Below are 25,012 nucleotides of genomic sequence, written 5' to 3'. Positions count from 1 at the left end.
TACGCTCATATTAGTGGGACTTCAGTCTTCTCATTGATGTTATAGACTGTAACTGCTCCTAAGAAGGATTATTTTCCTCACTAGTGTCAATGTTAGGAAAAAATTGTTGCAGCAATACTTTGCTGAAACTGTTATACCTGCTTCTAAACTTTCCAGTTATGTTTTCACAACTGCAGCAATGGATATGTAACTTTCAGACATTGCTGTCTCAACACTATTCCTGTTAAGTCCTCAATGTGTCTTTGTGAGCACATTTTTAGCTTTCACTTTTAAACATGAAACTTTCAAACACCTTCCATTATTGAAAGTTGTCATGTCACATTACTGTTTCCATAGGTACAATTTAAAACCCAGCTGCTTGTATTTGATGCTTCAAGAAGTAAAGCTTCAGCAACAGCTACACACACTGTTGTCAGTACCGAAGTGGTGATGCTGCATACATTACAGCAAAGCAGGCTGTGGGAGTACGTATACTACCCAAGACTCTTCTGTCAGTATCCAAAATTTACTTTTGGTATATCCTTTTAGCTGAGTTACATCACTTACAGTGATGTACAGTGGCCTAATCTATTGTATTTTCATATATTTATTGCATGCATTAGCAATTTATCTGATGATCAACTCTGACAGCCTTGTCTTGGATTTACAAATCTGATCCACTCTGTATTATACAGTCTTAATCTTCAGAGGGTACAACCTTTCTGTAGCTATGCAGTAATGGACTTAAACCTTAATCTGTAAAGGTTTATCCTGTGAGAAATTTAATTTGAGTGCACGTGCTGCTCTGAACCCTATCAACTTACAGCACTACTTGAAAAACACCTTCCAGCTGAGAGCATCAGCACAGAGCTTCCCAGACTTGATACCATCACAGCCTGACACTAGAACCTTTCTTAAGATACATGTCAGAGAAGGCAGACAGAGTCAGTAGTAACGTTAGGTTAGAAATCTGGGACACAAACAGGCGACAAAGAATCAGGCTCATCGAGTCAAAATGAGTGCTTTATGATCAAAGCTGTAAAATGGCAAAAAGTCCTTATCGTTCCCAACACACTGAACATCTCTTCATCATAAAACACACATATATTCTGCAAAAGCTGGAGATGTGAATGAAATCATCTCATCTAAAGCCCTGAAGGGCTGGATTTTAATCAGTAAACATGTACTGCTTTACTCTCCACTCCAAACTACAGTGTGAAATGTTCAAATGCTATCAGCCTGTAAAATATATGGCGTGATGGCGCAGAATATTCATCAGGTTTTAGGGACACTAAAGTTACTCAGGCTTGTAGGCTATCAAGACATGCTGCAAATAACACCCACAAGGAAATTTTGAGGTCTACCAGACAGAAGAGTTTGCCAGGAAATGAGCTCTCATGTGCTGTGCAAGTAACCGCTGCTGGTTCAGTGCTTCAGCTTACCATTTACTTAGAGGTTCCCAGAGGTCAAATTTTGTGATATTTAATGGAAGAAACTGTTAATAACACATGGTGAAGATTTTTTTCAACTATTTGTCCCTCCGTTCATTGTCAGCTCAATGCAGTATTCAGTAAATACATTTATCACTGGTGTGACTGTGCATTGTATGAATCTCAGTTTCTCACATTTCTCAATGTTGAACAGACCAATATCATTCTCCTCCACAGTTTTCACTGGTTAGAAAAACAAATCTAATAAAGGTTGTTAGTATTCTTTCACAGAATCCATTGTTTTTAGCACCACTGTTGATTTTTTCTGTATCTGCTTCAAACACTGGTGTTTTGATCAGAATCTGCAGCTTATCAGTGAAGAAGATCAAAGTCATACTTCTTAAGAGCTTCTAAAATAAATTATATTTCTTTGAGAAACATTTCAGAAAAGCTACAGATAAAGAACAAAAAAGGACAGAGGATTTAATATCATTCATCATACTTACACTGTTAAATAATCACTGGTGCACAATGTGGCGCAGTACAACAGTACTTCCATAAACCTTTATTTGCACAGCACCTGTCATCCCTGCTTCCCTCCTTCTGCTTCTGATAGCCTGTGCTGCCTGAAGTTTCTGTGCAGTGCCTTTGTGAAGGAAACTGGGGAAATAGGCTCCCTGAAAACTTGCTTTTGTTCTTACCTGCTTCTGTTTCCTATGAATAACACTCCTTGTCAAGGCTGGCCACGTGGTTACACAAATGAATACCTTTGCCAGCCCAGCTCAGAGTACTCAGGGGAGGCTGTGCAGGGAACACCTGTGCGAGCCAGCCCTAGCGAAGAGCCGCACACGAGCGCTTGGCTCCGACTGACCGCGAGCGGCACCAGCGCACAGTCTGCAGGCTTAACGTGGACAACACCAGCAGCCTCATCAGGCTCTCAAACACAAGTGCTCTGCTGGCCCTGTGCCAGCCTGCTCAGGCTCCTGAAAGTTCCAGCTTTATCTGCCACGCCAAAGAGAAGCTGGGCACTTTCTCACCCCTGTCTGTGCTGGCTGCAGCACCCCAAGCGACTGTCTAAACTCGTGAACCTGTGTTCTCACCCTGACCCAGCTGATAAATGATGCCTGAAAAGGAGATGTGACTGTGAAAATAATCTTAACTGATGGAAGATGATTAGTACAAGATGCACCTGGAAGACATCAACACCCGTTCTCATTTAAATACAGCAAATCGTGGTAACATGTGTACATGTGTCATGGGCAAGAATGTTGCACTGTACCTGGGTAATCCTCAGAGACATGCACTGAATAGGACACACTGTAAAAAAGAAAAAAAAACAACAACAAAATTAGAAACAACATTAACTGCTGGTGCAACACTTTTTTCTGCTCCTGTATTATTTTATGCTTATTTATAGCTTCCTGACAGTTCCCAGAACAGAAGGTAACATCAATTTTGATGGCTTTTGAAGTGCTCAGCTGAAAATAAAAAGCGTCATGCCCATTTTGAAAGCTTACTTTGCTAAATTGGCACATCCTGATTTCAGGGTTCTTAAAAGGAGAATCAAGGCTGCATTATATTCCCTTTAGAGTAACATTTCACAATATGTGTACTTCTGATTAAAAGAAAGGTCACTCTTTGAACACCAGAACTAGAGAACTAGTAAAGCCCACTTTTTCATCTATCTGGTTTTTGTGTTTGACTCAAGACTCAGCAGGAGGTCTTTCTCCATTGTTGTACATTTCTCTTAGTTTCAGCAAAGTCTCTGGATGTCTTGGGCTCCTTTCTTCCACCAAAACTCTGTATTTTACATAGTATCTGTACCTTTTTGTCAGGCTGTGTTCAAATTAAAATTTGAGAGAGCCACAGTCACACCGAAAAGCAGCTTCACTATGTGGATTCCCTGAATCTGCTTCATTAGAAAACCATCACTCAAAAACACCATCAAAAGCACTCAAAAGCTGCACCTTCTGCAACTCAGTTCACAGCTGCTTTCCCTAACTTCCAGTGAGATCTTCACTAAACTCGCTGCTGAGAGCAGGACAAATGGGCATGATGGTTTGCTCAGTTATCTAGCTACCCACCAAGTCCTTCTGGCTTTAAGTTTAGTGTACGTCTTAATTTTGCACTAAAAACATCCAACTATGAAACACACTGATTCAACATTGAAGCACAACTATTTCTGTTGCATTATTCATATTCTTTCCAATTCTAAATCCTATGTATTGTGTCAACTTACACATTTAAATAATATATGGTGTGGGTCCATGTCTGTAATGAGTTAAGCCAAAGCAGGATAGTACAGTCCTCTTAAGAAATTTTGGTATGTATTGCACTTGCTAAAAAATTGTTGAAAATTGTTTCAGATGATCTTTCTAAATAATATGAATACAGTTTCCACGTAGACAAAAAACTGAAGCCAGGTTTGATTCTTCCTGTTTCCATCTCAAGGGTTTCCATTAAATGAGTTCCACTTTCACAATCCAGTGACTGTAAGAGGCAATCTGTGAAAAAGTAGGTCCCTCACACTTGCTTCTGCGAGTTGATCTATTAACATGCAGCTCTGTCACCTGTTTTTGCACACCAGCTATTCTAGAATACTTTATGTATTGTTTAACACATAAAGATGGCTGTTTCTTTAACAGCTGCAAGTGTTCTCATAAATTGAAGCAGAAGGAGCATTTATTACAGCTGACCATGGATTTTGCCACACAACTGCTGATTAAAATCCCATCGCTGTACAAATTCAACATTTTATGACTTTTCTGTTTTAATTACATTTTAGGCATTTTGAATAGATAGCATCTGTATCCCCTCATCTTGGAGTATTTTCTCTAAGGACTGGGTTATTTAAATCTAATTAAATTGTCATCATGCAAAATATCACTATTTTAAATAAGGAAGTATTCCAAAATAAAGAAATGTTATATCTCAGTGCAGTCATGTATAGAGAATTTTGCTCTGTGATGCAGAAAATGAGTAAGAATACCCCAAAAAATCCCCGAAAACTTAACTGTGTGCCTGTTCTCACCAAACCCCATCTTCTAGAAACATTTGTAACTATGACTTCTTCCTTCTACTACTGAAAGAGGAACTTTTGCCTTACTCTTTTAGATTGGTTGCTGGCACACCTCTTCGCTGCCTCCAGAATTTCTGTGCATGCCATTGTTCTAATATTGAGAACAGGAACAGGGGCTGAATGGTCTCACGACTTCTCTGAGTGCAGATACCCAAAACTCAGCTGGGGCAAGGATCTCAGCAACCTAACATAACTTTGAAGCTGGGTTTGATTTCAAAGTTAACTTCTGCTTAGTCAATGTGCAGAAAACCCGACGGAACTGAGTTTTCTCTTCCTTTTTCTTCATTGTGGTTATTTCTGCCAGCAGCAGCTGTGGTGCTGCCAAACGGAAACTAGTAACCAAACAACATACTGTTTGTCTTGTGAGGCGGAATAAATTAAAAGGTTAATGAAAATACAAGTTACAAACAGTCTCAAACCTGAGTGTTCGAGCTCAGAATCTGACCCAGGGCCCAGTGAAACCAACAGTAGGGAGAATAAATCCTCTGCACCCCCCAAGAAAGAGGTGGTAGTTCTTTCCTTCAGCTTGTCATCTTGTGTTAGTTATGTGTGGACCATGGAAGCAAAAAGTGGAAATAAAACTTCTGAAAAAAACAAAACTTGGATTTTTATCTCAGCTCGCCTCTGTGATTGTCACACATGGTCACCCCTCAGAACATTTTTCTGCTTTCAGGATAAACTGCTTCCTACTGCCTGCACAACTGATTTGTCAGAGAACAAGATATACCAGGCAAACAAAGGTCTCCAAGGGCTTCTGCCCTCCAGCCACCCAAGCATTTTCCCACTGACTTTAACAAGATTTAGAGCCAAGCCACAAACATAAGAATGTGATGACTTACAGCACCTTAAACAGCACAGACTTCTGTGACTTCTGCAGAGTATGCAGATGTTCAACACCTCTCAGTGTCAAATCCTCCCAAAGCCAAAGAAAGCTTTTATTGAAGCAGCTTTCTCATGTAAGAACCCAGAAATGCAACTGGAATTAATTTAGGCATGGCCCTCACATAGAAGTACAACATGATTATTCCAGTGAGGGAAGTGATTCTTCCTTCTGGCAATGCAGCTCCTCTGTACAACCTTATTGCAGTTACTAAATACAGCTTCCAGCAGTGTAATTTATTCCCGTTCCCATAAACACATTCACCATTGCTCGTTCAGTTATATTGCTTTAGCTACAGGAACAGTTAAACTCTTGGGTGTAAACAAAGCCTCCATGATGGTGCTATTTCTGTTTTACTCAGCTCAGACCCTCTGCAGAAGACATCTTGCAGTACATATGTTTCTCGACCGTTAAGCTTAGAACAAGCTTCATACTCAAAATGGCCTAGTAAAATGTTTGTTATTTAACAAATAATAAAGTACTACATGAGAAATTAGTGGGAACTGTCATGTTTTGCATTTTTAATACAAACTTCTTATTGCTTGAAATATTATCACTGACAGCCTTGGCTTAGTAACAATTTTACTCACAGGGGTCTCATTGCAAGAATTTTCCAATGTGTTTTAACCATATCTATTCCTTCCACAGAAAAATTACTCTGCAAGAGTTCATCTCCATTGGAGAACTAATTCATCATCTAGATGGGTTTGCACCATGTAATTGCTATTTTTCAAATTAATCTTTCCCAACTGAATGTAAAATAAGCAGATTCATCTGCATTTGACATTAGTACAATTTCTCAAAGCTCGTTAAAAAGGTGTGGAAATTCTTAACTTATACTACCAGGCAAAATGTTACCCCAAAACTGCATCTCCAGGGCAAAGAAAAATACTCATGAAAACTGAAGAAGAGAGCAAAGCAAAAACTACTGCAGCAAAGCACATTCATAAAAAGGAAACCAACTAGTTTCACCTCCTTACTTCCATTTGTAAGACTGCTTCCCAAGCCTTGAACTGCAATTTTACCTATCATGATACAAACCCAAGGATCAGGTACACATCCTAAAGCCACAACAGTGATGCAGTATCTGGGATGTAGCTTCCCATCAATTTCAGGTTATCACAGCTCTATGCCACCCATTATCTCTCTCTAAGAAAGAAATCCTGTAAGCTGAATTTCCAGCTGTTTTGCACAGCAGGAACCGTGTGAAGCATCTGGTGCAAGTCTAAGATTTATGCCTATAGAATAGTTACGACAATTCAACCAGCTCCGTCCCATGGCAACAACTGATTACTGCCTTATTAAGTGTGGAAATTGTGATCTAGTTTCCATTCCAGTTTTAGTCATCTCTACTAGAGCCTGAGCTCTATGTCCTAATGTTTCTGCTTGCAAACTTGATGAAGAAAGAAAACATGTCATCACATTTTGTCATGTGGAATCTGATGGTAATGCCAATCTATAACAAAATACAAAAAGAGAGTAAATAGTATTCAATCATAATACATCTGAAGCTACAGAATTCACAGCAGATTTTGCTTACGATATGACAGAATCTCAGATCTAGCTCATCAATGATGCAATGCAATAAGCACAACATTTTACACCTTAAGAAGAATACTAAAACTCAACAAAGCAAGCTATGAATAAACTTGAAATATGAAATGCTACTGTAGTACTGATTGTATGCCTGGGTCAGCTTTTGAACAAGTTGGTGAGATGAAAAAAATATTACTGAAACTTTGATACAAAAAAAAAAGTATGCTGGTAACAACTTTGGGCCAAATAATGATCTACACATTATTTCTGAAAGTAAACCATGATAGAGGCATGATGGTTTTACTCTTTTCTAGGTGAAACAGTAGAAAGGAATAGGATCCAGATGAAAAGATGCAACTGGATTTGTATTCTTTCACCACTAACTAACTATAAACTCACAACATTCATATATTTTCAGTATTGGCACACAACATGTCACAGCAGACCAACATTTCATGAATGTTCAACAACTATACAGTAAATACTTCAAGTTTTTGTTTTCTCATCTTTGAAAATTCTTACAAATTCTTCAGTGGATTCTCATTACTGTCACAGCCTTTAGTCTCCTTTTCGACTTCAACAAGACCACCCTTTGATCCTCTAACCACACCATTCGTATTGCTTTACTTCTAACCAGCCTTCTTCCTCAAACACAAAATAAACTTGGTTTCAAAAGGCTTTCACCATGAACACAAGCCACTCTCAAAATTCTCTGTTCTGAGATCCACCTTGAAACCTCATAACCTGACAATAAATCACATCACACATACAGGATAGAAATTAGGATTTTCAGAAGACATTTTGTGGGATTGCACTCAAACAAAACTTTCAGATTTCATTTCTGAAATAGATGACCTTTGAAAAAGTGCCTGAGAACTGGCAGAAGTTGAAGGCATTTAGGCACTGATGAGATGAAAAACTAGATACACTATTTACACAAAAAAAATTGGATTAGTTAACAGAAAAAAAAAAGAATTTTTTTTTTAACTCATGTGAATTAGACTATGTGAAGTACAATTCAAAACTAATATTTAAACACACTGCAGAAAACTTCAATGTCAAGTCTTTCTTCCAATTTGTACATAGATTACATTCATGCAAATAACAGCAGAAGAGACTTGGAAGCCAGAAGTAGCAATTTTCTATGACAAAATGGTATTGCCAAAAGACAAGTCTTATAAAGTCACAGCCTGGAGATAACCATTTCATTTTATGTTGAAAACAGAGCAAATAAAATAACAAGAACTGAAAAATAAGCAAAAAATACTACTGTGTTATGTACAGCTATGACAAAGAAACTGAATAAAAACCTCTCCATTTGGTGCTCAACTGCCACAAGCATGAGTGATGTTAGGATTTTCAACAGATCATGAACAAGTAAATTAGCAAGATACTCCATCACTTGGTATGTATGAGTGCTGTGCTGAGAAACACTTCATTACATTTCAGTTGAGCACTTAAACGACGGAAGTATGGGAAAAATACTCTTGATTTCCACTCTGGAGCTTTTGAAAGATTGTATCCCACTTTGCACACATCAGCTGAGGAAGTGGTCCACTGAAGCTCGTACTCAGAAACATGCACAGAACTGCGGCAGCATTCTGCATTTTATTACCTGGCAGATTTTGTGAACAACTACTGCTGGCATTCACTTTCGTCTTCAGCAAAAAAAAATACTGAGAATTTTAGAATGCATTTATAAATGTTCATTTACAATTATGTAACACAAAATCTATTCTGTTTTTTCACTAAAAGGGTGATTTGGCACTGGAACTTCCCAGACAAATGGTGGAACCACCCTCCTTGGAAGTATTCAAAAGGCACATGGATGTGGCACTTAGGAATATGGTTTAGTGGTGTATGTGGTAGTGATGTGTTAAGAGTTGAGCTTGATGATCTTAGAGGCCTTTTCAAACCTCAGCTATGCTATTATTCTATTACATATTACAGAATCACAGAATGGGTCAAACTAGGGGGGATCACAGTGGGTCATCTGGTCCAACTTCCCTGGCCCAGAAGGAACACCCCAAAGTACATGGCACAAGATTGTATCCAGGCAGTTCTTGAGTATCTTCTTTATAGGAGATTACACAGCCTCTCTGGTAAACCTGTTCCAGTGCCAGTTCACCTGCACAAAAAAGCTCATGTTCAGTGGAATTTCCTGTGCATCAGTTTCTGCCCCTCGCCTCTTGTCCTATTGCTCAGCACCACCGAGCAGAGCCTGGTCCCTCCTGTGGCCTCTCCCTGCAGGCACTGACAGACACTGCTGAGGTCCCCTCTCAGCTGTCTCCTCTCCAGGCTGAACAGGCACAGCTTCCACAGCCTTTTCTCAGAACAGAGATACTCCAGTCCCTGATCATCTTTGTAACCTTCCACTGGACCCACTCCTGGAGTTCCATGTCTCTGCTGTGCTGAGGAGCCCACAGGCTCCCTCATCTGGGACACAGCTCTCCAGATGTGCCTCACCAGGGCTGAGCAGAGGGGCAGGATCAGCTCCCTCTCCCTGCTGGCAATGCTCTCCTGATGCACCCCAGGGCACCATTGTCCTTCTTGGCCACAAGGACACACTGCTGCTTCATGGTCAGCTTGTCCACCAGGACCTCCAGGTTTTTCTCCACCGAGCTGCTTCCCAGCAGGTCAGGCCCTGGCCTGTACAGGTGCATGGGATCATTCCTCCTCAGGTGCAGGACCCTGGATTTTCCCTTGCTGAATTTCCGATTGTTCTTCCCTGCCCATCTCTCCAGCCTCTCCAGTCATGGTCCCTCTGAAGGGCTGCACAGCTCTCTGGGGTATCGGCCGCTCCTCCCAGCTTTGTCTCATCAGTGAACTCCCTGGGGAGGTGCAGAGGTTTAGATTTGTTGAGTTTTTTTGTTAATGTATTAAATAATGTGGTGGGTTTTTGTGTTGGTTAAAATTTATTTAACAATTTATTAAATTTATTTTTTGTTGTGAGATATGGATTAAGAGAAGGGTAAAAGAGGTTTAAAACTTAAAAGGAATAAAGAAATTTATTACCTAGGATTATAAGATTATGAAACATCAGAATAAAACTTTTAGAAACTTTTCCTCTCCCTACCTAACATATCTTTTTTTTAACCGATGGGATGGTAAAGTAGTATTGATTATATAAGAGTTTTTATCAGTTTTTGTAGGGAGAGGAGTTTTGTTATGGAGATTTTTTTACAAGAAACAAGTTTTTTGTGGTTTTTTATTTTTTAGCAGTTGCTATTAGGGGGAAAAAGTTGTTATTGTGACTTTCTTTTATTTTTACAGCTTTTTTAGAGATGTGTTTATGGGTTATGAATTTATGGGGTATTATTTTAAGGATGAATTGTTTAAAGGTAATTTTTTTTATTTGTTTTTGTGATTTTTCTTGGGAATAGAGGGAGTTTTTTTCTCTCTCTGGGGGCAAAGCATTTTTATTAACTTTTTAGAAGTGTTTTATGGGATTAAAATGTTATTTTAACTTTATTTAGCTCTATTAATGGATGTTTTTGTTTAGTTTTACAGGCTGAATACTTAATTTTCTCATACTCTTATGAATTAAATAAGATTTAATAAATTAATAAAATAATTTATATAGATATAATATATATTATATATTATATATATTATATATTATATAATATATATATTATAAAATTTAATGAATTAATAAAATAATTGTTCATTTTTATGGTTTTACTAAAAGAAAATTTCAGTTTTATTCCATATTTCTTTATTTTTTTTTTATTTGAGGTTTGACATTTTTTTACTGATTTTGATACTTTTATGTTGCTTTTATACATGCCATTACTTTTTTTTCTTTGAAGAGAGGTATCAGGTTTCTAGGTTTTATCTCTGTATTGAAAGGGTTAAATTTTTTGTTTAATTTTGTGGATGGTTATGTGATTTTTGTCGGGGTAGTGGTTGGAGCTCTTTATGTTGGATGATTTTTTGGTGGTTGTATTGGGATTTTAGTAGTTGGATCTGCAGTTAGAGGTAGTATGTTGTGAACTGATGGCTCCCCCCCTTTTTGTTTTGTAGATTTTGGTAAATTCAGCAGCAGCAGCAGAATCTCAGTTGAGTTGGGGGTTGGTTTGTCCTGGCGATGTCGCTGGAAAGGGTTTGGCGGGCTCCCCAGGGCGGATTCAGCACCACTTGGGAAGGGTTTGGTTTTTGAAAGGTGATATTCACAGAGGCAGATCTAATTTTCAGTGGTGCAAAATGCTGTCAGTTCTCAGAGGAGCCCAGCCTTCAGCCTGTCTCAGGCACAGAGGAAGCTCCCAGTAGCTTCTCCCAAAGAAACCACTCCTGTGGGTTATTCTTACTTCTGTTCCTAAATGTTAATTAATGTCAAACTACCACAGGAAGCATCTACCCCTCCTCCAAGCCACTGATGAGGTTAAACAGTGCAGGGCCCTGTGTTGACCCCTGGAGTACACCACTGGTGACTAGACCCCGTACCACGGATTACAGCGCTCTGGGATCAGCTCTTCAGCCAGTTCTCAATCAACCTCGCTGCTCTCTCACCCACTCTACACTTCTGAGCTTGCCACGAGGCAACTGTGAGAGACAGTGACCAAAGCCTTGCTAAAGATGAGGGAAACAACAAAAAAAGTTCACAAAACTTAGTGAATCCATGAATGTTATTAGCCAATACAAACCAGTAGGCACTGCACTCCATTCACTCACGATGCTGCTACAATACAGTCTCAGTGATGACAAAACCATAAACACAATTAAGTAAATGTTTCAGTTGCATAAAACACTAACCACAAAGTGACGTGTATCTTCAAACACACTGACAGATGAACAATGTTAGAATCATAACAGAAATATAGAAGAGAGTCTATCTCATAATATGCTTCTGGAAATAAAAATTTGCATGAGGTTTTTTAAAATACAAATAATTACACAGGCTTTTGCTTTTTCACATGGGAAAATAACTGTTGAAGTGCAGGACTTCCACCTTTTTTAAAGCAGTGATTTTAAAACTGATGTCATTAAATAGAATAACAATTAGTGAAAAACAACTTTATCTTCCGGGAGAAAGCATCAGAAACCACAAATGAGACAAAAATAAAAAAGAGGTGGACTTGGGTTTTCACGCATATATTTGCACAGCTATGGAATAAGTGACTGCCAGTCAAGTACAGCAAGAATAATCTCACAATATTAAAGACTGATTTATTTTCTTTTACAGAATTTAGAATTTGAACTTAAATCCCACTGAGGTCCAAGGGAGACTTTAGTGCTTGTCAAAGAAGATTACAGGCAAATTGCACAGAAAATAAAAGACTTCTGGCCCTCTACCACACTTCTGTTACTTTCTAGAAATGAGCTAAAAAATTTAGTACATATTCCAAAGGGTGCAAATCTCTTCAAGCACTCTTTTCCCTTGATTTTTTTAATATTTGCATCTTGCTACACAACTGGACTGACAACCAGTTCACATCCATACCATCTACTAGATTCTTTATTAAAACAATCTTAATGGATTTCTAAACAACTTTTGAAGTACCCTTTAAAATGTTTTGACTGTACATGTCTGCATCTCAGCAATTTTTTTAGTTATTCAGGCCACTTTAGATCTCCTGAAACACCTTAGTTCAGTGAGTTTCTGTATTCTTTGTGATCCGACAGCTGATGACCCGGCATTAGTCACAGCTATTTTTGCTGCTAGACGGATGCCTACAAAGAATTGAAATTTGTGCACAAGCCCTTTTCGCCATACCTCATAACTTCCCATGATGCATCAGCAATTATACAGGAAAGAATAACAAGTGATTCTGAGTAATCTTTTCCTCTGGATGATGGAGAATGTGCGTGTGTGATGACATATGAAAAGTTCCAGGCACATCTATTGATGACAGATCGGGACTACTCCAAAGAGAGATGAGCAGTGTCAGTGCGTCAAAAATGGCACTGCTTTCGTTTTTTGACATTACCTGGGGGTACAGAGGCGACGAGTCAAAATTATTATAGCTTGCATTTGTCACTAAGAATAATTGATCTACTGGTCCTCTCATGAAACTGAAGTGCACCTGAATCAAATGGGGAATGTTACTCATAAAACCCTGCTTGATTTACCATGTCATTCAAATAAAGGGGACATGGGAAACTGCAGCTCAAACATTTCCCTTTAGCAAAGCTACCAGTGAAAAAGGCACAAAAACTTCTAGTAAATACATCAAATTCTACAACATCATCTACATCAAATTGATCATTATTCAAGCAAACATGAGGGCACTTCTGAAAGTTAAATGAGCAAATCAGGAACACTTGTGGGGGTAGAAATATATGTGCTGTGTGTCAGTCTGGAAAGAGTGACATGCAAGTATGTCTTCATGTTCAGAACCAGGTTCCCTACAATCAGACTGTTCCAGAATCTGACCATTTCAGTGAGAACTACTAAAGGCTCCTGTTTTCAAGTTGCCCTGTTTGACCAGGTGCAGCTCCCACCTCTCGACATGGACACATTTTATACTTCTCATATAAATATATGAGAAGTATATTTATATAATATATTTATATAAATAATATATTTATGTCATAAGTATACTATTCTTCTTTCTCTCCACTGATCCCGTGGGCTTGAATTCTCCCTGCATATTCCCCATTAGCTCTTCATCCAATTCCAGTCTTCCCTAGGAAACAGAGTACTAAAACACTCAGAACAGTAACCTCTTCGCCCAGCTCAGCAGAAGCCAGAGCAGCATGTAGTATAATGTGTCTTCAGCCACCTTATTTACATGATGGGCTCAATTTTCTTCTTCCATGTGCTTTCTAGAGGTTGATTTTGTTTTAATCTGGGGTTTTGGGGTTTTTTTTTGGTGCTGTTCATAATTTTGTGGGTGGTTTTTTGTGGGTGGGTTTAGAGAATAAAGTTTTTTCTCTCTTCAGCTTACATATTTTCATTCATTTGGAGCACTTCTGTTAGAAGATGCTGTGATATACTCTTTTTGAAGCCAGTTAAGAGTTATATTAAAGCCATGAGGGTTTGACCCACATTGTTCCTACTAGAAGGCTGTTTTGAGCCTCCTGTGGTTCTAATTCAAGTAATAGGATTTTTAATTCAGATCAGTTGAAGAGTAACATCTTGTCCAGCCCCTGTACAAAGCCTTTGTGTTTTTATTTTTCAAAACTAAAATAAAAGGACACAAAAAGAAAAAAATCACAACCCCAAAGCAGAATTTACACAAGGTAAACTGCAAGCTGAACAGTTACAGCTATCCATGGAGAGAGAAGCTTGACATAAGAAATTTTATCAGATAATTTTATAATTTCAGCATTTTAGCAGTTATGAAAACCAAAAATTAAGCCCGTATAAGTCACTGTTTAATTTCATTATATCCCTACCAAGCAGAAGGGCCCTTTTCCTTTGCATGCAGTGCTCAGAGAAGGAGGAAAGTCTTAGGCATTATTCTTTGACCACTCTACATATTCATTAATTAGTTGGCATTTTGCTTGTTTATCTGATTAGGTGTGCAACAGGCAGTGCCGTGCAGGGAAAAAGTAAAAAATTTAAATACTCTTTCTCACCCATTCTTTGATACATCTCACAGAAATCAAATTTTTCCCTTCCCCCTAAAGTCAGCCCTGAATACATCTTGGTACAGCAGAAATATCGTATTTATGAACTAAAATTATCCTTTTCTCTGTTTTCCATACTCACAGCTTCCATTAGCATTAGTACAAATTTAATATATAACTTCCAAATATATTATTTGAATGCCAAACTATTGCTTTTAAAACTGTTATAAACCGAAAGTACACACATTCAACGTGACATAATCACACAGAGCAAGATTTTTAATACATGTTGGCTGTGAAATTGCCCATAGCATTTTATTTATGCCAATATAATCCATTCACATAATTCAGGACCACTGGCATACCTACAGCCTATTATTTATCCATTGATTACAGGTACACAGAGTCCCATCTTCAAATCATTAAGGTGAAGTCCAGCACCTCTGAAAATTACTATACTGTGGTACAGCACTGACCCATATCCTGCACACATTTAAATCCATGGCAACAGCTGCTATTCCTGCACACAGATGCAAGGACTGCTTGAAAACCTACGGGGTTGGCTCATCCTCCTGTCCCATTGCACTAACATGGTCAAAAACGTTCTGATTTCTTTGGTTAGAGACACAAAAGGACATGCCACATGGCTGGGGCAATGCCAGTAGGGTGTGTCTCCTCTGCCCAAAAGACCCAATAATTACAGGGATACCTATCTCTGCCACTACACAATCATCATGGAAGAGCACGCACTCACAAACAGCAAATAAAATGCAAAACTCAGTTTTTGGGAGGACAACAAAATCTTTTTTTATTCCTTTCTTTCCAGGTATGAGAGTTTCAGTCAGAGGGCACAGGTACCCTTCTAACACAATATTCAGTCCTGGTGTCCTTAATACTAGAAAGATGTCAGTAAATGGAAGGGAATACAGCAATCATCAAGAAACAACCACAAATCTGGAAGAACGGCCAGTGGTCAAAAATATCTATGTGGGTCCAGGCAACCAGGTATTCAGAGTATGGCAAATCAATGAGCAAACAAGGTAGGAAATGTGATGACTGCTGCAACATGTTTTGCAGAGTATCAGCATGAAGATGGGTGTAATTTTTACACAATGTCTCAGGGGAGAATGGCAAGCCATATCCATGTGAAATTAGAGGGGAAGGTAAAACTTGACTATCAGAAATGGAGAATCCCATTAAACTCTGAGTTAGTCTTCCAGAGATTGGGTAGAGAGCTAATCACACAATCATTTAAAGCCAGGATGGAGGAGTTTAAGTAAAATTAATGGAAAAATTTTTCAATGGCAAGGTTACTAATAACTGTTTCCCATTGCTAATTTCCATGAGTAAAATGTTAATGAGCCAAATGTAACCTCCCTTTCTCACTAGTAGCTCAGAGAGCAAAGTTGTAGGTTGGATACAACATTGACAACTCTCAGTGTGACTCAGGGAAAAAACTCAAAGCATAACCCAGTACTATATTTCAATAGGGTGCAGAATAACAGCAGCAGGGAATTTGAGTTCAAGAGCTTTTTATACATTTGAAGTGGCAGCATTGGCGAGGATCTGAAACAGTTCTTCCACCTTCTCACAAATTTTAGCTAATCCTGAATATCACACAATCTGTTTCTTCATGTCAGAAAGCAATAGGAAGCATACTGATTTTTTTTTTTAAATTTTTTATTTTTTTTTGCATTTAGGTATATTTAGTAGCAGCTCATCTAATAAAGAACAGTTTTAAATATATGGGCGGTTCTTGAGCCAAAGATTGCTTCAAGATGCAGGACTAGTCACAGAATATTATTAATTTATACCATACCCAAATTTACCATACTTACCATAATTTACATATCACCATGTATTTATGAAATATACCAAATTTAAATATTGCCTGGCAGACATTCCTACAGAAATGCTAAGCAAACTATAGAACAAAAAAAAGCAGATAATATTAGTACCTTACCCCAATATGTAGTTAAAATTTTAAATACCATTTTAATTTGTAAAGATAAAATTAAAAAAAAACCCTCTACTAGTCTTAATTAGATCCCTGTCTTCTCAAAAAACTAATTACATGTCAGATGAAGCACTGGTTTAGGAAGCCCCTGTATTCTTGCAAAGGCAGAGATAGTTCTATTCCCAGCTGTGTCTTGCTATATGCCTCCCAGCAAGAAAAAAATGCACACTTTTTCAAAAAGCGATCTGTAACTACAAAGCTTTATAGTCAGTGATTTACCTTTCATATGTGCTGAACCACTACATCTCCAAGAGAAATCAGCAGGAACGATCAGCAGTTTTGAAAAAAAAAGGGCTTAGAGTCTAGATTTTAAAAATAATTAGTCAACAAAAAATTGTGCAGAAATGGCAGTTAGAAAACTAAACTGATTATATTCCCTGGAAAATACTATCAGTACATATCCACCATTTTAGTTAATGCAATGTACTCACTAAGGTATAAAAACTTCCATTCTGTTGCAGATTTTGGTAGAAATTTAGATATCTTAAAAGAGATTTGACTACCTAAGCACCTTTTATGAGGCCAGCATTTATATACCTTTGAGAGAATGGCAAAACAGGACTCATGCTCAAGTACTCAAAATTGGAAAATGCTTTTCAAAACATACAACGAAATCCTGGTCCCATGAAACTTCATAGGCAAAAACACTGGGAAAAAAAGTGAAGGTTTACCCTTCTGTCAGCTTCTTCATGAGCAAAATCTGCAATTAAAAATTGTCAAACATGAGGTACTCACTTCATCTCTTCCTTACTCTTTGCAATATTTAGCACATCCACCCACCACAATTATCACCAAAATTTGGAAAATATCCAGAAAATGAGAAACAACTTGTAAAGCATAAGTTTTGCAATCAGGCAGTCTATTATTAAGCATTTCTAGTAAGTTTAGAGAATGGAAGCAAACACAGCCAGAAAACTTCAGTCTTCCACTAATGCAAGATTAAGACCAGTAAGCCTTTCACTAACACAGACCTCATAATCTGAAGATCTCCTCAGAGCCTTTAATAAAGACAGACTATGAAGACTTAATGTAGAGAAAAATTAGATGGCTTGAAGAGAACAAAACCAATTAACCTACTGAATGAAAGACGAAAGGATCAAGCACTGAGGAATAACTCCTTCTGGATGTCTCATTGACACCACGTACACTTGCACTGACTTGAAGGACTGCTCAGCTAGCAGTGGCCCAGACTCCAAAGTAAGCGTCAGTGGAAATAGTAATGAACCTGCAAGTGCTTGTCATCCTGTTTACTGAGGCCATTGTACAGAGGAACCTAAACATAGAGATTTAAAAAATCTGATTCAGACATCTACATCTTAAAATCTGGTTCAATTTTACTAAGATACAGTGTCATCTCAGGCATGTCAGGACACACAAAACATACAAATGCCAAACTGCAAATAGTTACAAGTAGGAAGAGCCCAAATAATGTAACCGTCAGCACGTGGGAAGATTGCTTTTCAAATTTGAGGCATGGGATCTTGAGGGAAGAGAATGCACACAGAAAAACCTTCAGGTAATACTGGCACAAGTGGGTGGGTACACCATAAACTCATCTCAAAAGAATTCCCCTGGAAAACCTACAAGTAGACATGCATGGGTCAAACTGCTCACAGGACTGTTTATTAGAGGCACTGGTGATGGGAGTCATGGGAGCACCTGACCAATAAATTCCTCCATCTCTCTCACAGCCTCTCAGGTGCTAAAAGGTTACTGTGGAGGCCGTTCCCTCCACCACAGAAAACTAGGAACTTGCTTGCAGAGTGATTACAGATTGCTCTGTTTCGAAAGGTCACTCACTCTCCATCATCTGATAGTGCCATTAAGCCCAAAAGAAGTGGTATAACCATTTGAAATTACTGCCTGTGGTGAAATGGAACAGTAAAGCAGCAGCACTTATTTGCACCAGCAAAATTAAAAGGAAAACTAGCAGCCTTCTTTCACAACAGGACATAAACAACAGAGGGTCTCTGAAAATATAGATATTTTACTGTGTAACGAAATACTTACGGTGATATATTAAGCCACAGGAACTATTACTGTAAGAGAGGCCATGATGTATTAACTAAAACACATTTGCAAACCTTCATCATATTTTTAAAATACACTAGACTGTGTGTGACCTGGCCTCATGAAGACCCAGCCACTCCCTGGGGCAGTGCAGTGTTCTCAGCTCCTACTGAGAAGGCTGTGGGAGCATAAGGTTATTTAGCACTTTGCAGGGTAAGACCCTCAGTGCTCAAAGGAAAACTCAAACAAAATTTAGGCTAAATTACTCAATCAGATCAAAAAGCTTTAATTAACAACATTTAATAACAATGGAGTTAGTAGTAAAAGCAAAAAAAAGTCAAGCTTTACAAAAAAACCCCAAAACCCAAACTACAATCACCACCACACAAATAATTCTTTCACCCCAAGTTACTCAGATTCAAAACTCTGTCAAAGGGAACAGAAATAAACCTTTCCTTTCTCCTCCCAGCTTTTGTAGCTAGTGGACCACCACAGGACACATCTCCTGCTCTTGTTCTCAGCTGCGTTCTCTCTGGGCTCTGCACTTGACCATGCCCACAGCTGGCTGCCCTGTGGGATGGTGGGGCTGCCATCTCTGGGCCAGTGTAGGGAACACTCGGATGTGGCACATGGGAATGCAGTCTGTAAGGCTGTAAGCTTCACAATGCTGTGCTGTTGGTTGGGATTGATATTGGGGGTATTCTCCTGGACGGTTCTGTTCTGTAAGTGGGAAACAAATACTCAGCAATGACACTGAATTGTATATGCTCCACAAATAGTCTGGGACAGATAACAAAAGATCTCTTCTATCACAGGTACAAGACAGAAAACATCCTTCCCCACAGGATATTCTTCAATGGCAGCAAAACTATTGTTATCCATAGGGTATCAGTCTTTCACATTGACTATCGCCTGCCAAACACAGATACTTTCAACCCCAATAGGTGATTTACTACCTATGCCCCAATAGGTAGGTTGACAAACAGTTTTTCAAGTCATCAAATACACAACCAGAATGTTACATCTACTGTCTGTCTACTTTGTCTAGGTATATCCAACCATGAGTACATTATGCAATGAAAATCCACATAATACAAACAACAGAGCTTTGCTTCTCCACACACTGCAAAACCCTGCTACTTCCATTTTTCAAGAGTAAAAAAGCTCACATGAAAGTGACTGCATTTTCAATAAAACAAAGACTTTGGGCTTTACCTTTGGAACACTCCCTCTACATTTTTACCAAATTTCCAATAAACATCAGGTCACAGCAGCTGATCATGCAACTGCCACTGCTTCTCGGAGCAAGGGGATTTTACTGTCCTCACATTTGCTAAACTGTCTGCAAAGAGAACCAGATGTGTAGTAACCAGTTTGACTTTCTAAAAGCTTGAAATTTTACTAACGTTATGCCTGTAAATAGCATAAGAGACATTGGGAACAAGAGGCAATTCCACTGGGAGAAGAGGTATAGCTATACCCCTTAAATGGGGACAACACAATCATACAAGACTTCACTGAACATGAGCACACTTCCACAGCCACCATCCCAGCATTCCCAAAAGCTCTCCAGCAGCAGCAAAGCCAATCCAGAGCTCACAGATGTAGCAATGCTATAGAAAACCAGTAAGCAAAATTGAAAGAAAAAGATCATACGGAGCTAGCTACGAGACTTTAATCTACAGGCAAACAAATCCTTTGCTTTATAGAATTTCTTCCGTATCTTTTGAAAACATTTTTTGCAACACATATCACACTGAAATGTGAGAAAGAAAATTCCTCGTTTGATATACTTCACTAATGAATCCAGGCTTTAATGAGAAATTACAGTAATTCAAATTCAATCTCTCAAACAATTTGTTGTCCCTCCCTTTCTGTGAATTCACCATGTCATTCTAACCTAATGAACATCAGCATAATGCATACTACATCTTTCTAGTATCAAAACCACTTGCCTCTGAAAATTATAATTAGAAAGAAATTAAATTACTGGGAAATAACTACGTTTCATTTGTTTGATTTGTTTTAAAAATAAAAAGCAGATCCTGCAAGACACTACATCCACTACTGAGTAAGTATAAAATGAAGCTAATTTAATTTGATGTACTATTTTTACTATATTAGATCAGAAGAGAAACAAAAACGCAGCATACTGTAAATGTGCTTAATAAAGTAGGCAAACATAGGCAACAACTACTCTTATAATGTATTTCCACTGAGTTTCATTTGTTCTTATCAAAGTATTTGTGCAAGCAGAAACTACAGTCTAAACCTAAATCTCAGTATGAAAAAAAGGGTACAGCTGATTCAGGAGGGCTAGGCATAGAAAGTATTTAACAGGACTCTATTCTTCTCTTCAGGATCATGCAATCCCTTCAGTGGATCTTAGTCCCTCAGAAAAACTGAATTCTGAGGAAAAAGTTGTTTTGACTCTCTTATTTGCACCTCTTCTTTCAAATCCACAGGCACAAATGGACCTCCTCTCTCAAAGAAAGAGCTGAGAACATGCCAGCCCCTCTTCTGTAACAGTGGGGCGAGGAAGAGGGTATGCTTTAACCCAAAGAGCATGTGAGACTGAAAAGATGAACTGGGAATGCCTAGCGATTACATTTCTACAGAGAGCTCTTCCTAAACCAAATGGGAGCCCTGACATCCATTTCCACAGGAAAAAACTACTTCCATGTGGTTAAAAAGCTCCACAGAGGATCAGGTAAGGAGAAGTTTCAGTAAGTGAGAATCCAGCATGAGAAATGCAAGTGAGCTATCTGCTCTATGATCCATTAAGAGATCTAAAGAAGAAGAAGGCAAGAAGAGAGCCAAAGAAGAAGAAAAAAAAGAGGAAAAAAATATAATTTTCCAAAATCACTTTGCACTCAAATCACATGTAATTTAAATAAACTGAAACAAGGATTCAAGGAGTTCAGTTCTGCCTAGGAAAATATGAAAGTAAAAGTTATTAACAGACAGATAAAAACATATGGAAACAGCCTGATGAGTCAACTCAGGCAACGCAGCAGCTGAGGGAGATCTCCACAGCTTTCACACACCATGGACACCTGTGACAAGATCTAGAGCTGAAGCCACTGGTGGTGACACGCAGCTCCCTGGGGGTGGGGAAGCTGTGAATCCATGCATTGGAAATGGGGACTCTTGGCACTACACTCAGGCTGCTGGCAAGTCGGGTGAGCATCTCCCTTCACAGTGACACCAGTCAGCAAGGGCAGGCCAACAGCCTGGTCTGACCAAGGGAGCCCCAGGGGTGCCCCAGGGGAGCCCCAGCTGAGCCAGGGAGTTACTGCTCCATGGCTGGGGGCTGACACCCAACACAGGGTTCAATGGGAGATGCTTCCTGCACTGTCTTCCAAACTGCAAGGTTACTGCCAGGGCAGGGGACACTTTACAAAGTTCCTGGGAAAGGCACTTGGGAACTCCTGAAGTCTTTCAATGGTAAGGACCAAAGGTGAGCAAAGGTGGTCTGAAAGGTAATAAAACAGAGGGACAGGGCAATAGCAACAAGCATGGGAAAACAGAGGGACAAGGGAATAAAAGAGGCTGGTCTTGTGTCACCAGAGCTGTTGTTTTCTTGCCCTGCACTGGGTAAGCATGAGCAGCAAGCTCCTCATAAGCAGCAAGCTGGTCTGTCTGGTGAGCAGGATGCAGGGAGAGTCATACAGAGATGCAGATGCATATCATGCCTATTGGCAATACATGCCCAGCCTCACCACCAGCTGGACTTAGTGACATCGAGCTGTGTCAGCCTCACCCTTGGCAGGCTACCACAACTGAGACCTACCAGCAAACACAGTCTTTGTGCTGGATTTACACAAACAAATGTCATGCTTTCTGTGTTATCCAAAAAGGAAGAACTATGTAGCTGTCAAGGCATGGTTAAGGATATCCTAACTGTAATCCTCACAAACTTCCAAAGATCAATTATCATGGTGAGTTAGCCCCAGCTGGATGCCAGGTGCCCACCAACGCCTCTCCATCACTCCCTTCCACAAGTGAGAAAAGTACAGGGAGAGAGATCACACACCAAATACTGTCAGAGGCAAAACAGACTCACATTGAGGAAATTAAGGGAATTCTATTACTAAACAAAATCAGAGCAGGATAATTAAAATAAAATTAATAACACCTTCCTTCCATCTCTCCCTCCTTTCCAGCTCTACCTCCTCCCCCCCAGCAGTGCAGGGACACAGGCAATGGGGGTTACAGTCAGTTCATCACACATTGCTCCTGCTGCTGCTCAGGGAGAGGAGTCCTTCCCCTGGTCCAGCACGGCCCCCTCCCATGGGAGATAATCGTCCATGAACTTCTTTAACATGAGTCCATCCCATGGGCAGCAGCTCCTTTCCATGGAGTGCAGTCCTTCCAGGAAAGGCTGCAGCAGTGTGGGCTCCCCACAGGGGCACAAGTTCTGCCAGCTCCAGCATGGGCTCCTCTCTTCACGGGTCTGCAGGTCCCTGCAAGGACCCTGCTCCTGTAGAGCTTTCCCATGGGGTCACAGCCTCCTCCCAGGCACCCACTCACTTCACTGCAGGTCTTTTTCACAGGCTGCAGGTCTGTCTCTGAATCCCTGTGGGCCTCCATGGGCTGCAGGGGCACAGCTGCCTCACCACGGTCTGCAGCAGGGGTTGCAGGGGAATCTCAGCTCTGTCATCTGGATCACCTCCTGCCCCTCCTTCTCCACTGACCTTGGTGTCTACAGAGTTGCTCCTCTCACATCTTCTTATTCCTCTCTTCTCTGGCTGCAATTACATCTGTGCAATAACTTTTTTTCCCCTTCTTAAATATCACAAAGGTGTTAACACCTTTTCTGTTAGGCCCATCTTTGACCAGCAGTACAATCATCTTGGAGCTACCTGACAGTGGCTCTGCTGGACGTGGATGAAGCTGCGGCCAGCTTCTCACAGAAGTCACCCCTGTTAATCCATGTGCTACTAAAACCTGGCTGTGCAAACCCTATACAGAACAACACACAAAGCTCTCCAGATGTGTGCAAGCTTGTTATCTGAGAGTAAATACTAACAAAAGTACAAAAGGAAGTAAAAGGGAAAAAACAGTCACACTGGTTTGCTAGTAAAACAAGTTTTGGGTGATAAATACTAGTTTGGGGGTGAGCAATAATAGTCTGTAGTTGCAGGTTTGTTGCTTTCCATTCCTTTGATCCACCAGGACCTTTGAAAAGCTTAGAGGAATGAAAGTGTAGTCTAGTGAGAAACAATGAGGATGAGGTCTGTGCTTTGCAGATTATTGATTTGATTAACTCCTTTACATGGTTTTGAGCCTCAGGTTTCCTCTTCCCCTTCTGCAAAATGCTTTGACAGTGACGGATAAAATCCCTATGTTTGTTACACATTATATTGAAGCCTTACACTACAAAATAAGATAGAAATTAAAATTAGCTTAGTGCTCAAGTTCTCAGCATTCCCAGACATCCCAGTTGATTGTATTCTCAAACCAAGAGGCCACCTTGTCACTGGTGGACATGAAGCGCGTCACACGGACTCAGCTCGAGTTGTGGTGAAAGAAAGAGAGTTGTTTATTTGTTCTTTCAGTATTTATAGGTTTCCAACCACGACCAGGCATTGGATAGTCAGGTTAACACCTTCTCATCCGCACTAGCCATGAGAGATGTCCATCAAAAGGCTTATCTTTAATGGACTGTATAAACACCTCTGTTTGTAGTTACTTTCCTGGGAAAGTGCCTAGAACTTGTAGAAAAACAGTATCAAAGGCCTGATTCTCAGGGCGACACCACCTCATGATTTAGTTGATGTTAACTTTTCACTTGTGACAAGGGATTTCTAAAAAACTTCCTTAAAGTTGCAATGTATCAGTCTACATCTCCAAAAACAAGAGATGTCCCTGGCCATATCTGACAGAGCTGGGGCTGAGCTGGCAAGCAGGCCCTCTCCTGGCAGACCCATCATGCCACTGCCAGTAGGCTGGGGCAGTGCTTGCAGAGAGGGAACTGGGACCATCAGTCTCTGCTGAGGATCTACCCTTGTAAACGCAGACTCATTCCCCAGCACCTTGGCACAGTCCTCAGGTCAGCCATGTCATACAGCTGCCACAGTGGGAGCCACACCTGAGCTGATTGTGAATTCTGGGGTGATGTGTTGGTCGCTTCCTGCTGTGACTTCACAGTGGCTCCAAAGGAAATCTGTGCAAGAGGGATCAGACCTCTTGCCTAGTAGATCAATTGACACACCATTTGCTTGAAGATCAACATTTCTCTCATGTCTGTTGCAAAGTAAAAATACCTCTTCTTGATGACTCATTTTCCACACTGAGAAACGTCTGTGGGTGGGAGAAAAGAAATGAAGCAATTCTATTTTCCTCCTCCTGTCACTATTGTAGCAGCTCTCAATTCAAGCATGAAATATAATTGAAGCACTTGCAAGATGTTTCCAGCAAGTGAACTGCACTGTTTCGTTACCTCTTTGTCATCATTTTTATCCAGAATCATATTATATTAAAACCATTTCAGCAGTGTTCTACTCAGCCTCAGAATATGACCTTCCAAGCAAAGAGGCAGAAGTGGGGGTTTTCACTGCATA

General features: G+C 39.7%; 1 protein-coding gene across 2 annotated transcripts in view; it reads right to left on the bottom strand.

Annotated features, from left to right (window-relative positions):
- The window catches only part of PARP8 (poly(ADP-ribose) polymerase family member 8), a 132,734-nt gene that overhangs the window by 73,662 nt on the left and 34,060 nt on the right, over positions 1-25,012 (bottom strand). For both annotated transcript variants that reach the window (XM_015653428.1, XM_015653429.1), the window contains exon 3: positions 2,689-2,726. In XM_015653428.1, coding sequence (XP_015508914.1) covers positions 2,689-2,726 — 38 coding nt within the window. The remainder of the gene's footprint in view (positions 1-2,688; positions 2,727-25,012) is intronic.

Source organism: Parus major, chromosome Z (genome assembly GCF_001522545.3).
Source record: "Parus major isolate Abel chromosome Z, Parus_major1.1, whole genome shotgun sequence".
NCBI lineage: Eukaryota > Metazoa > Chordata > Aves > Passeriformes > Paridae > Parus > Parus major.
Note: the sequence above shows the minus strand (reverse complement) of the source record. Positions and strands in the feature narration are given on the sequence as shown.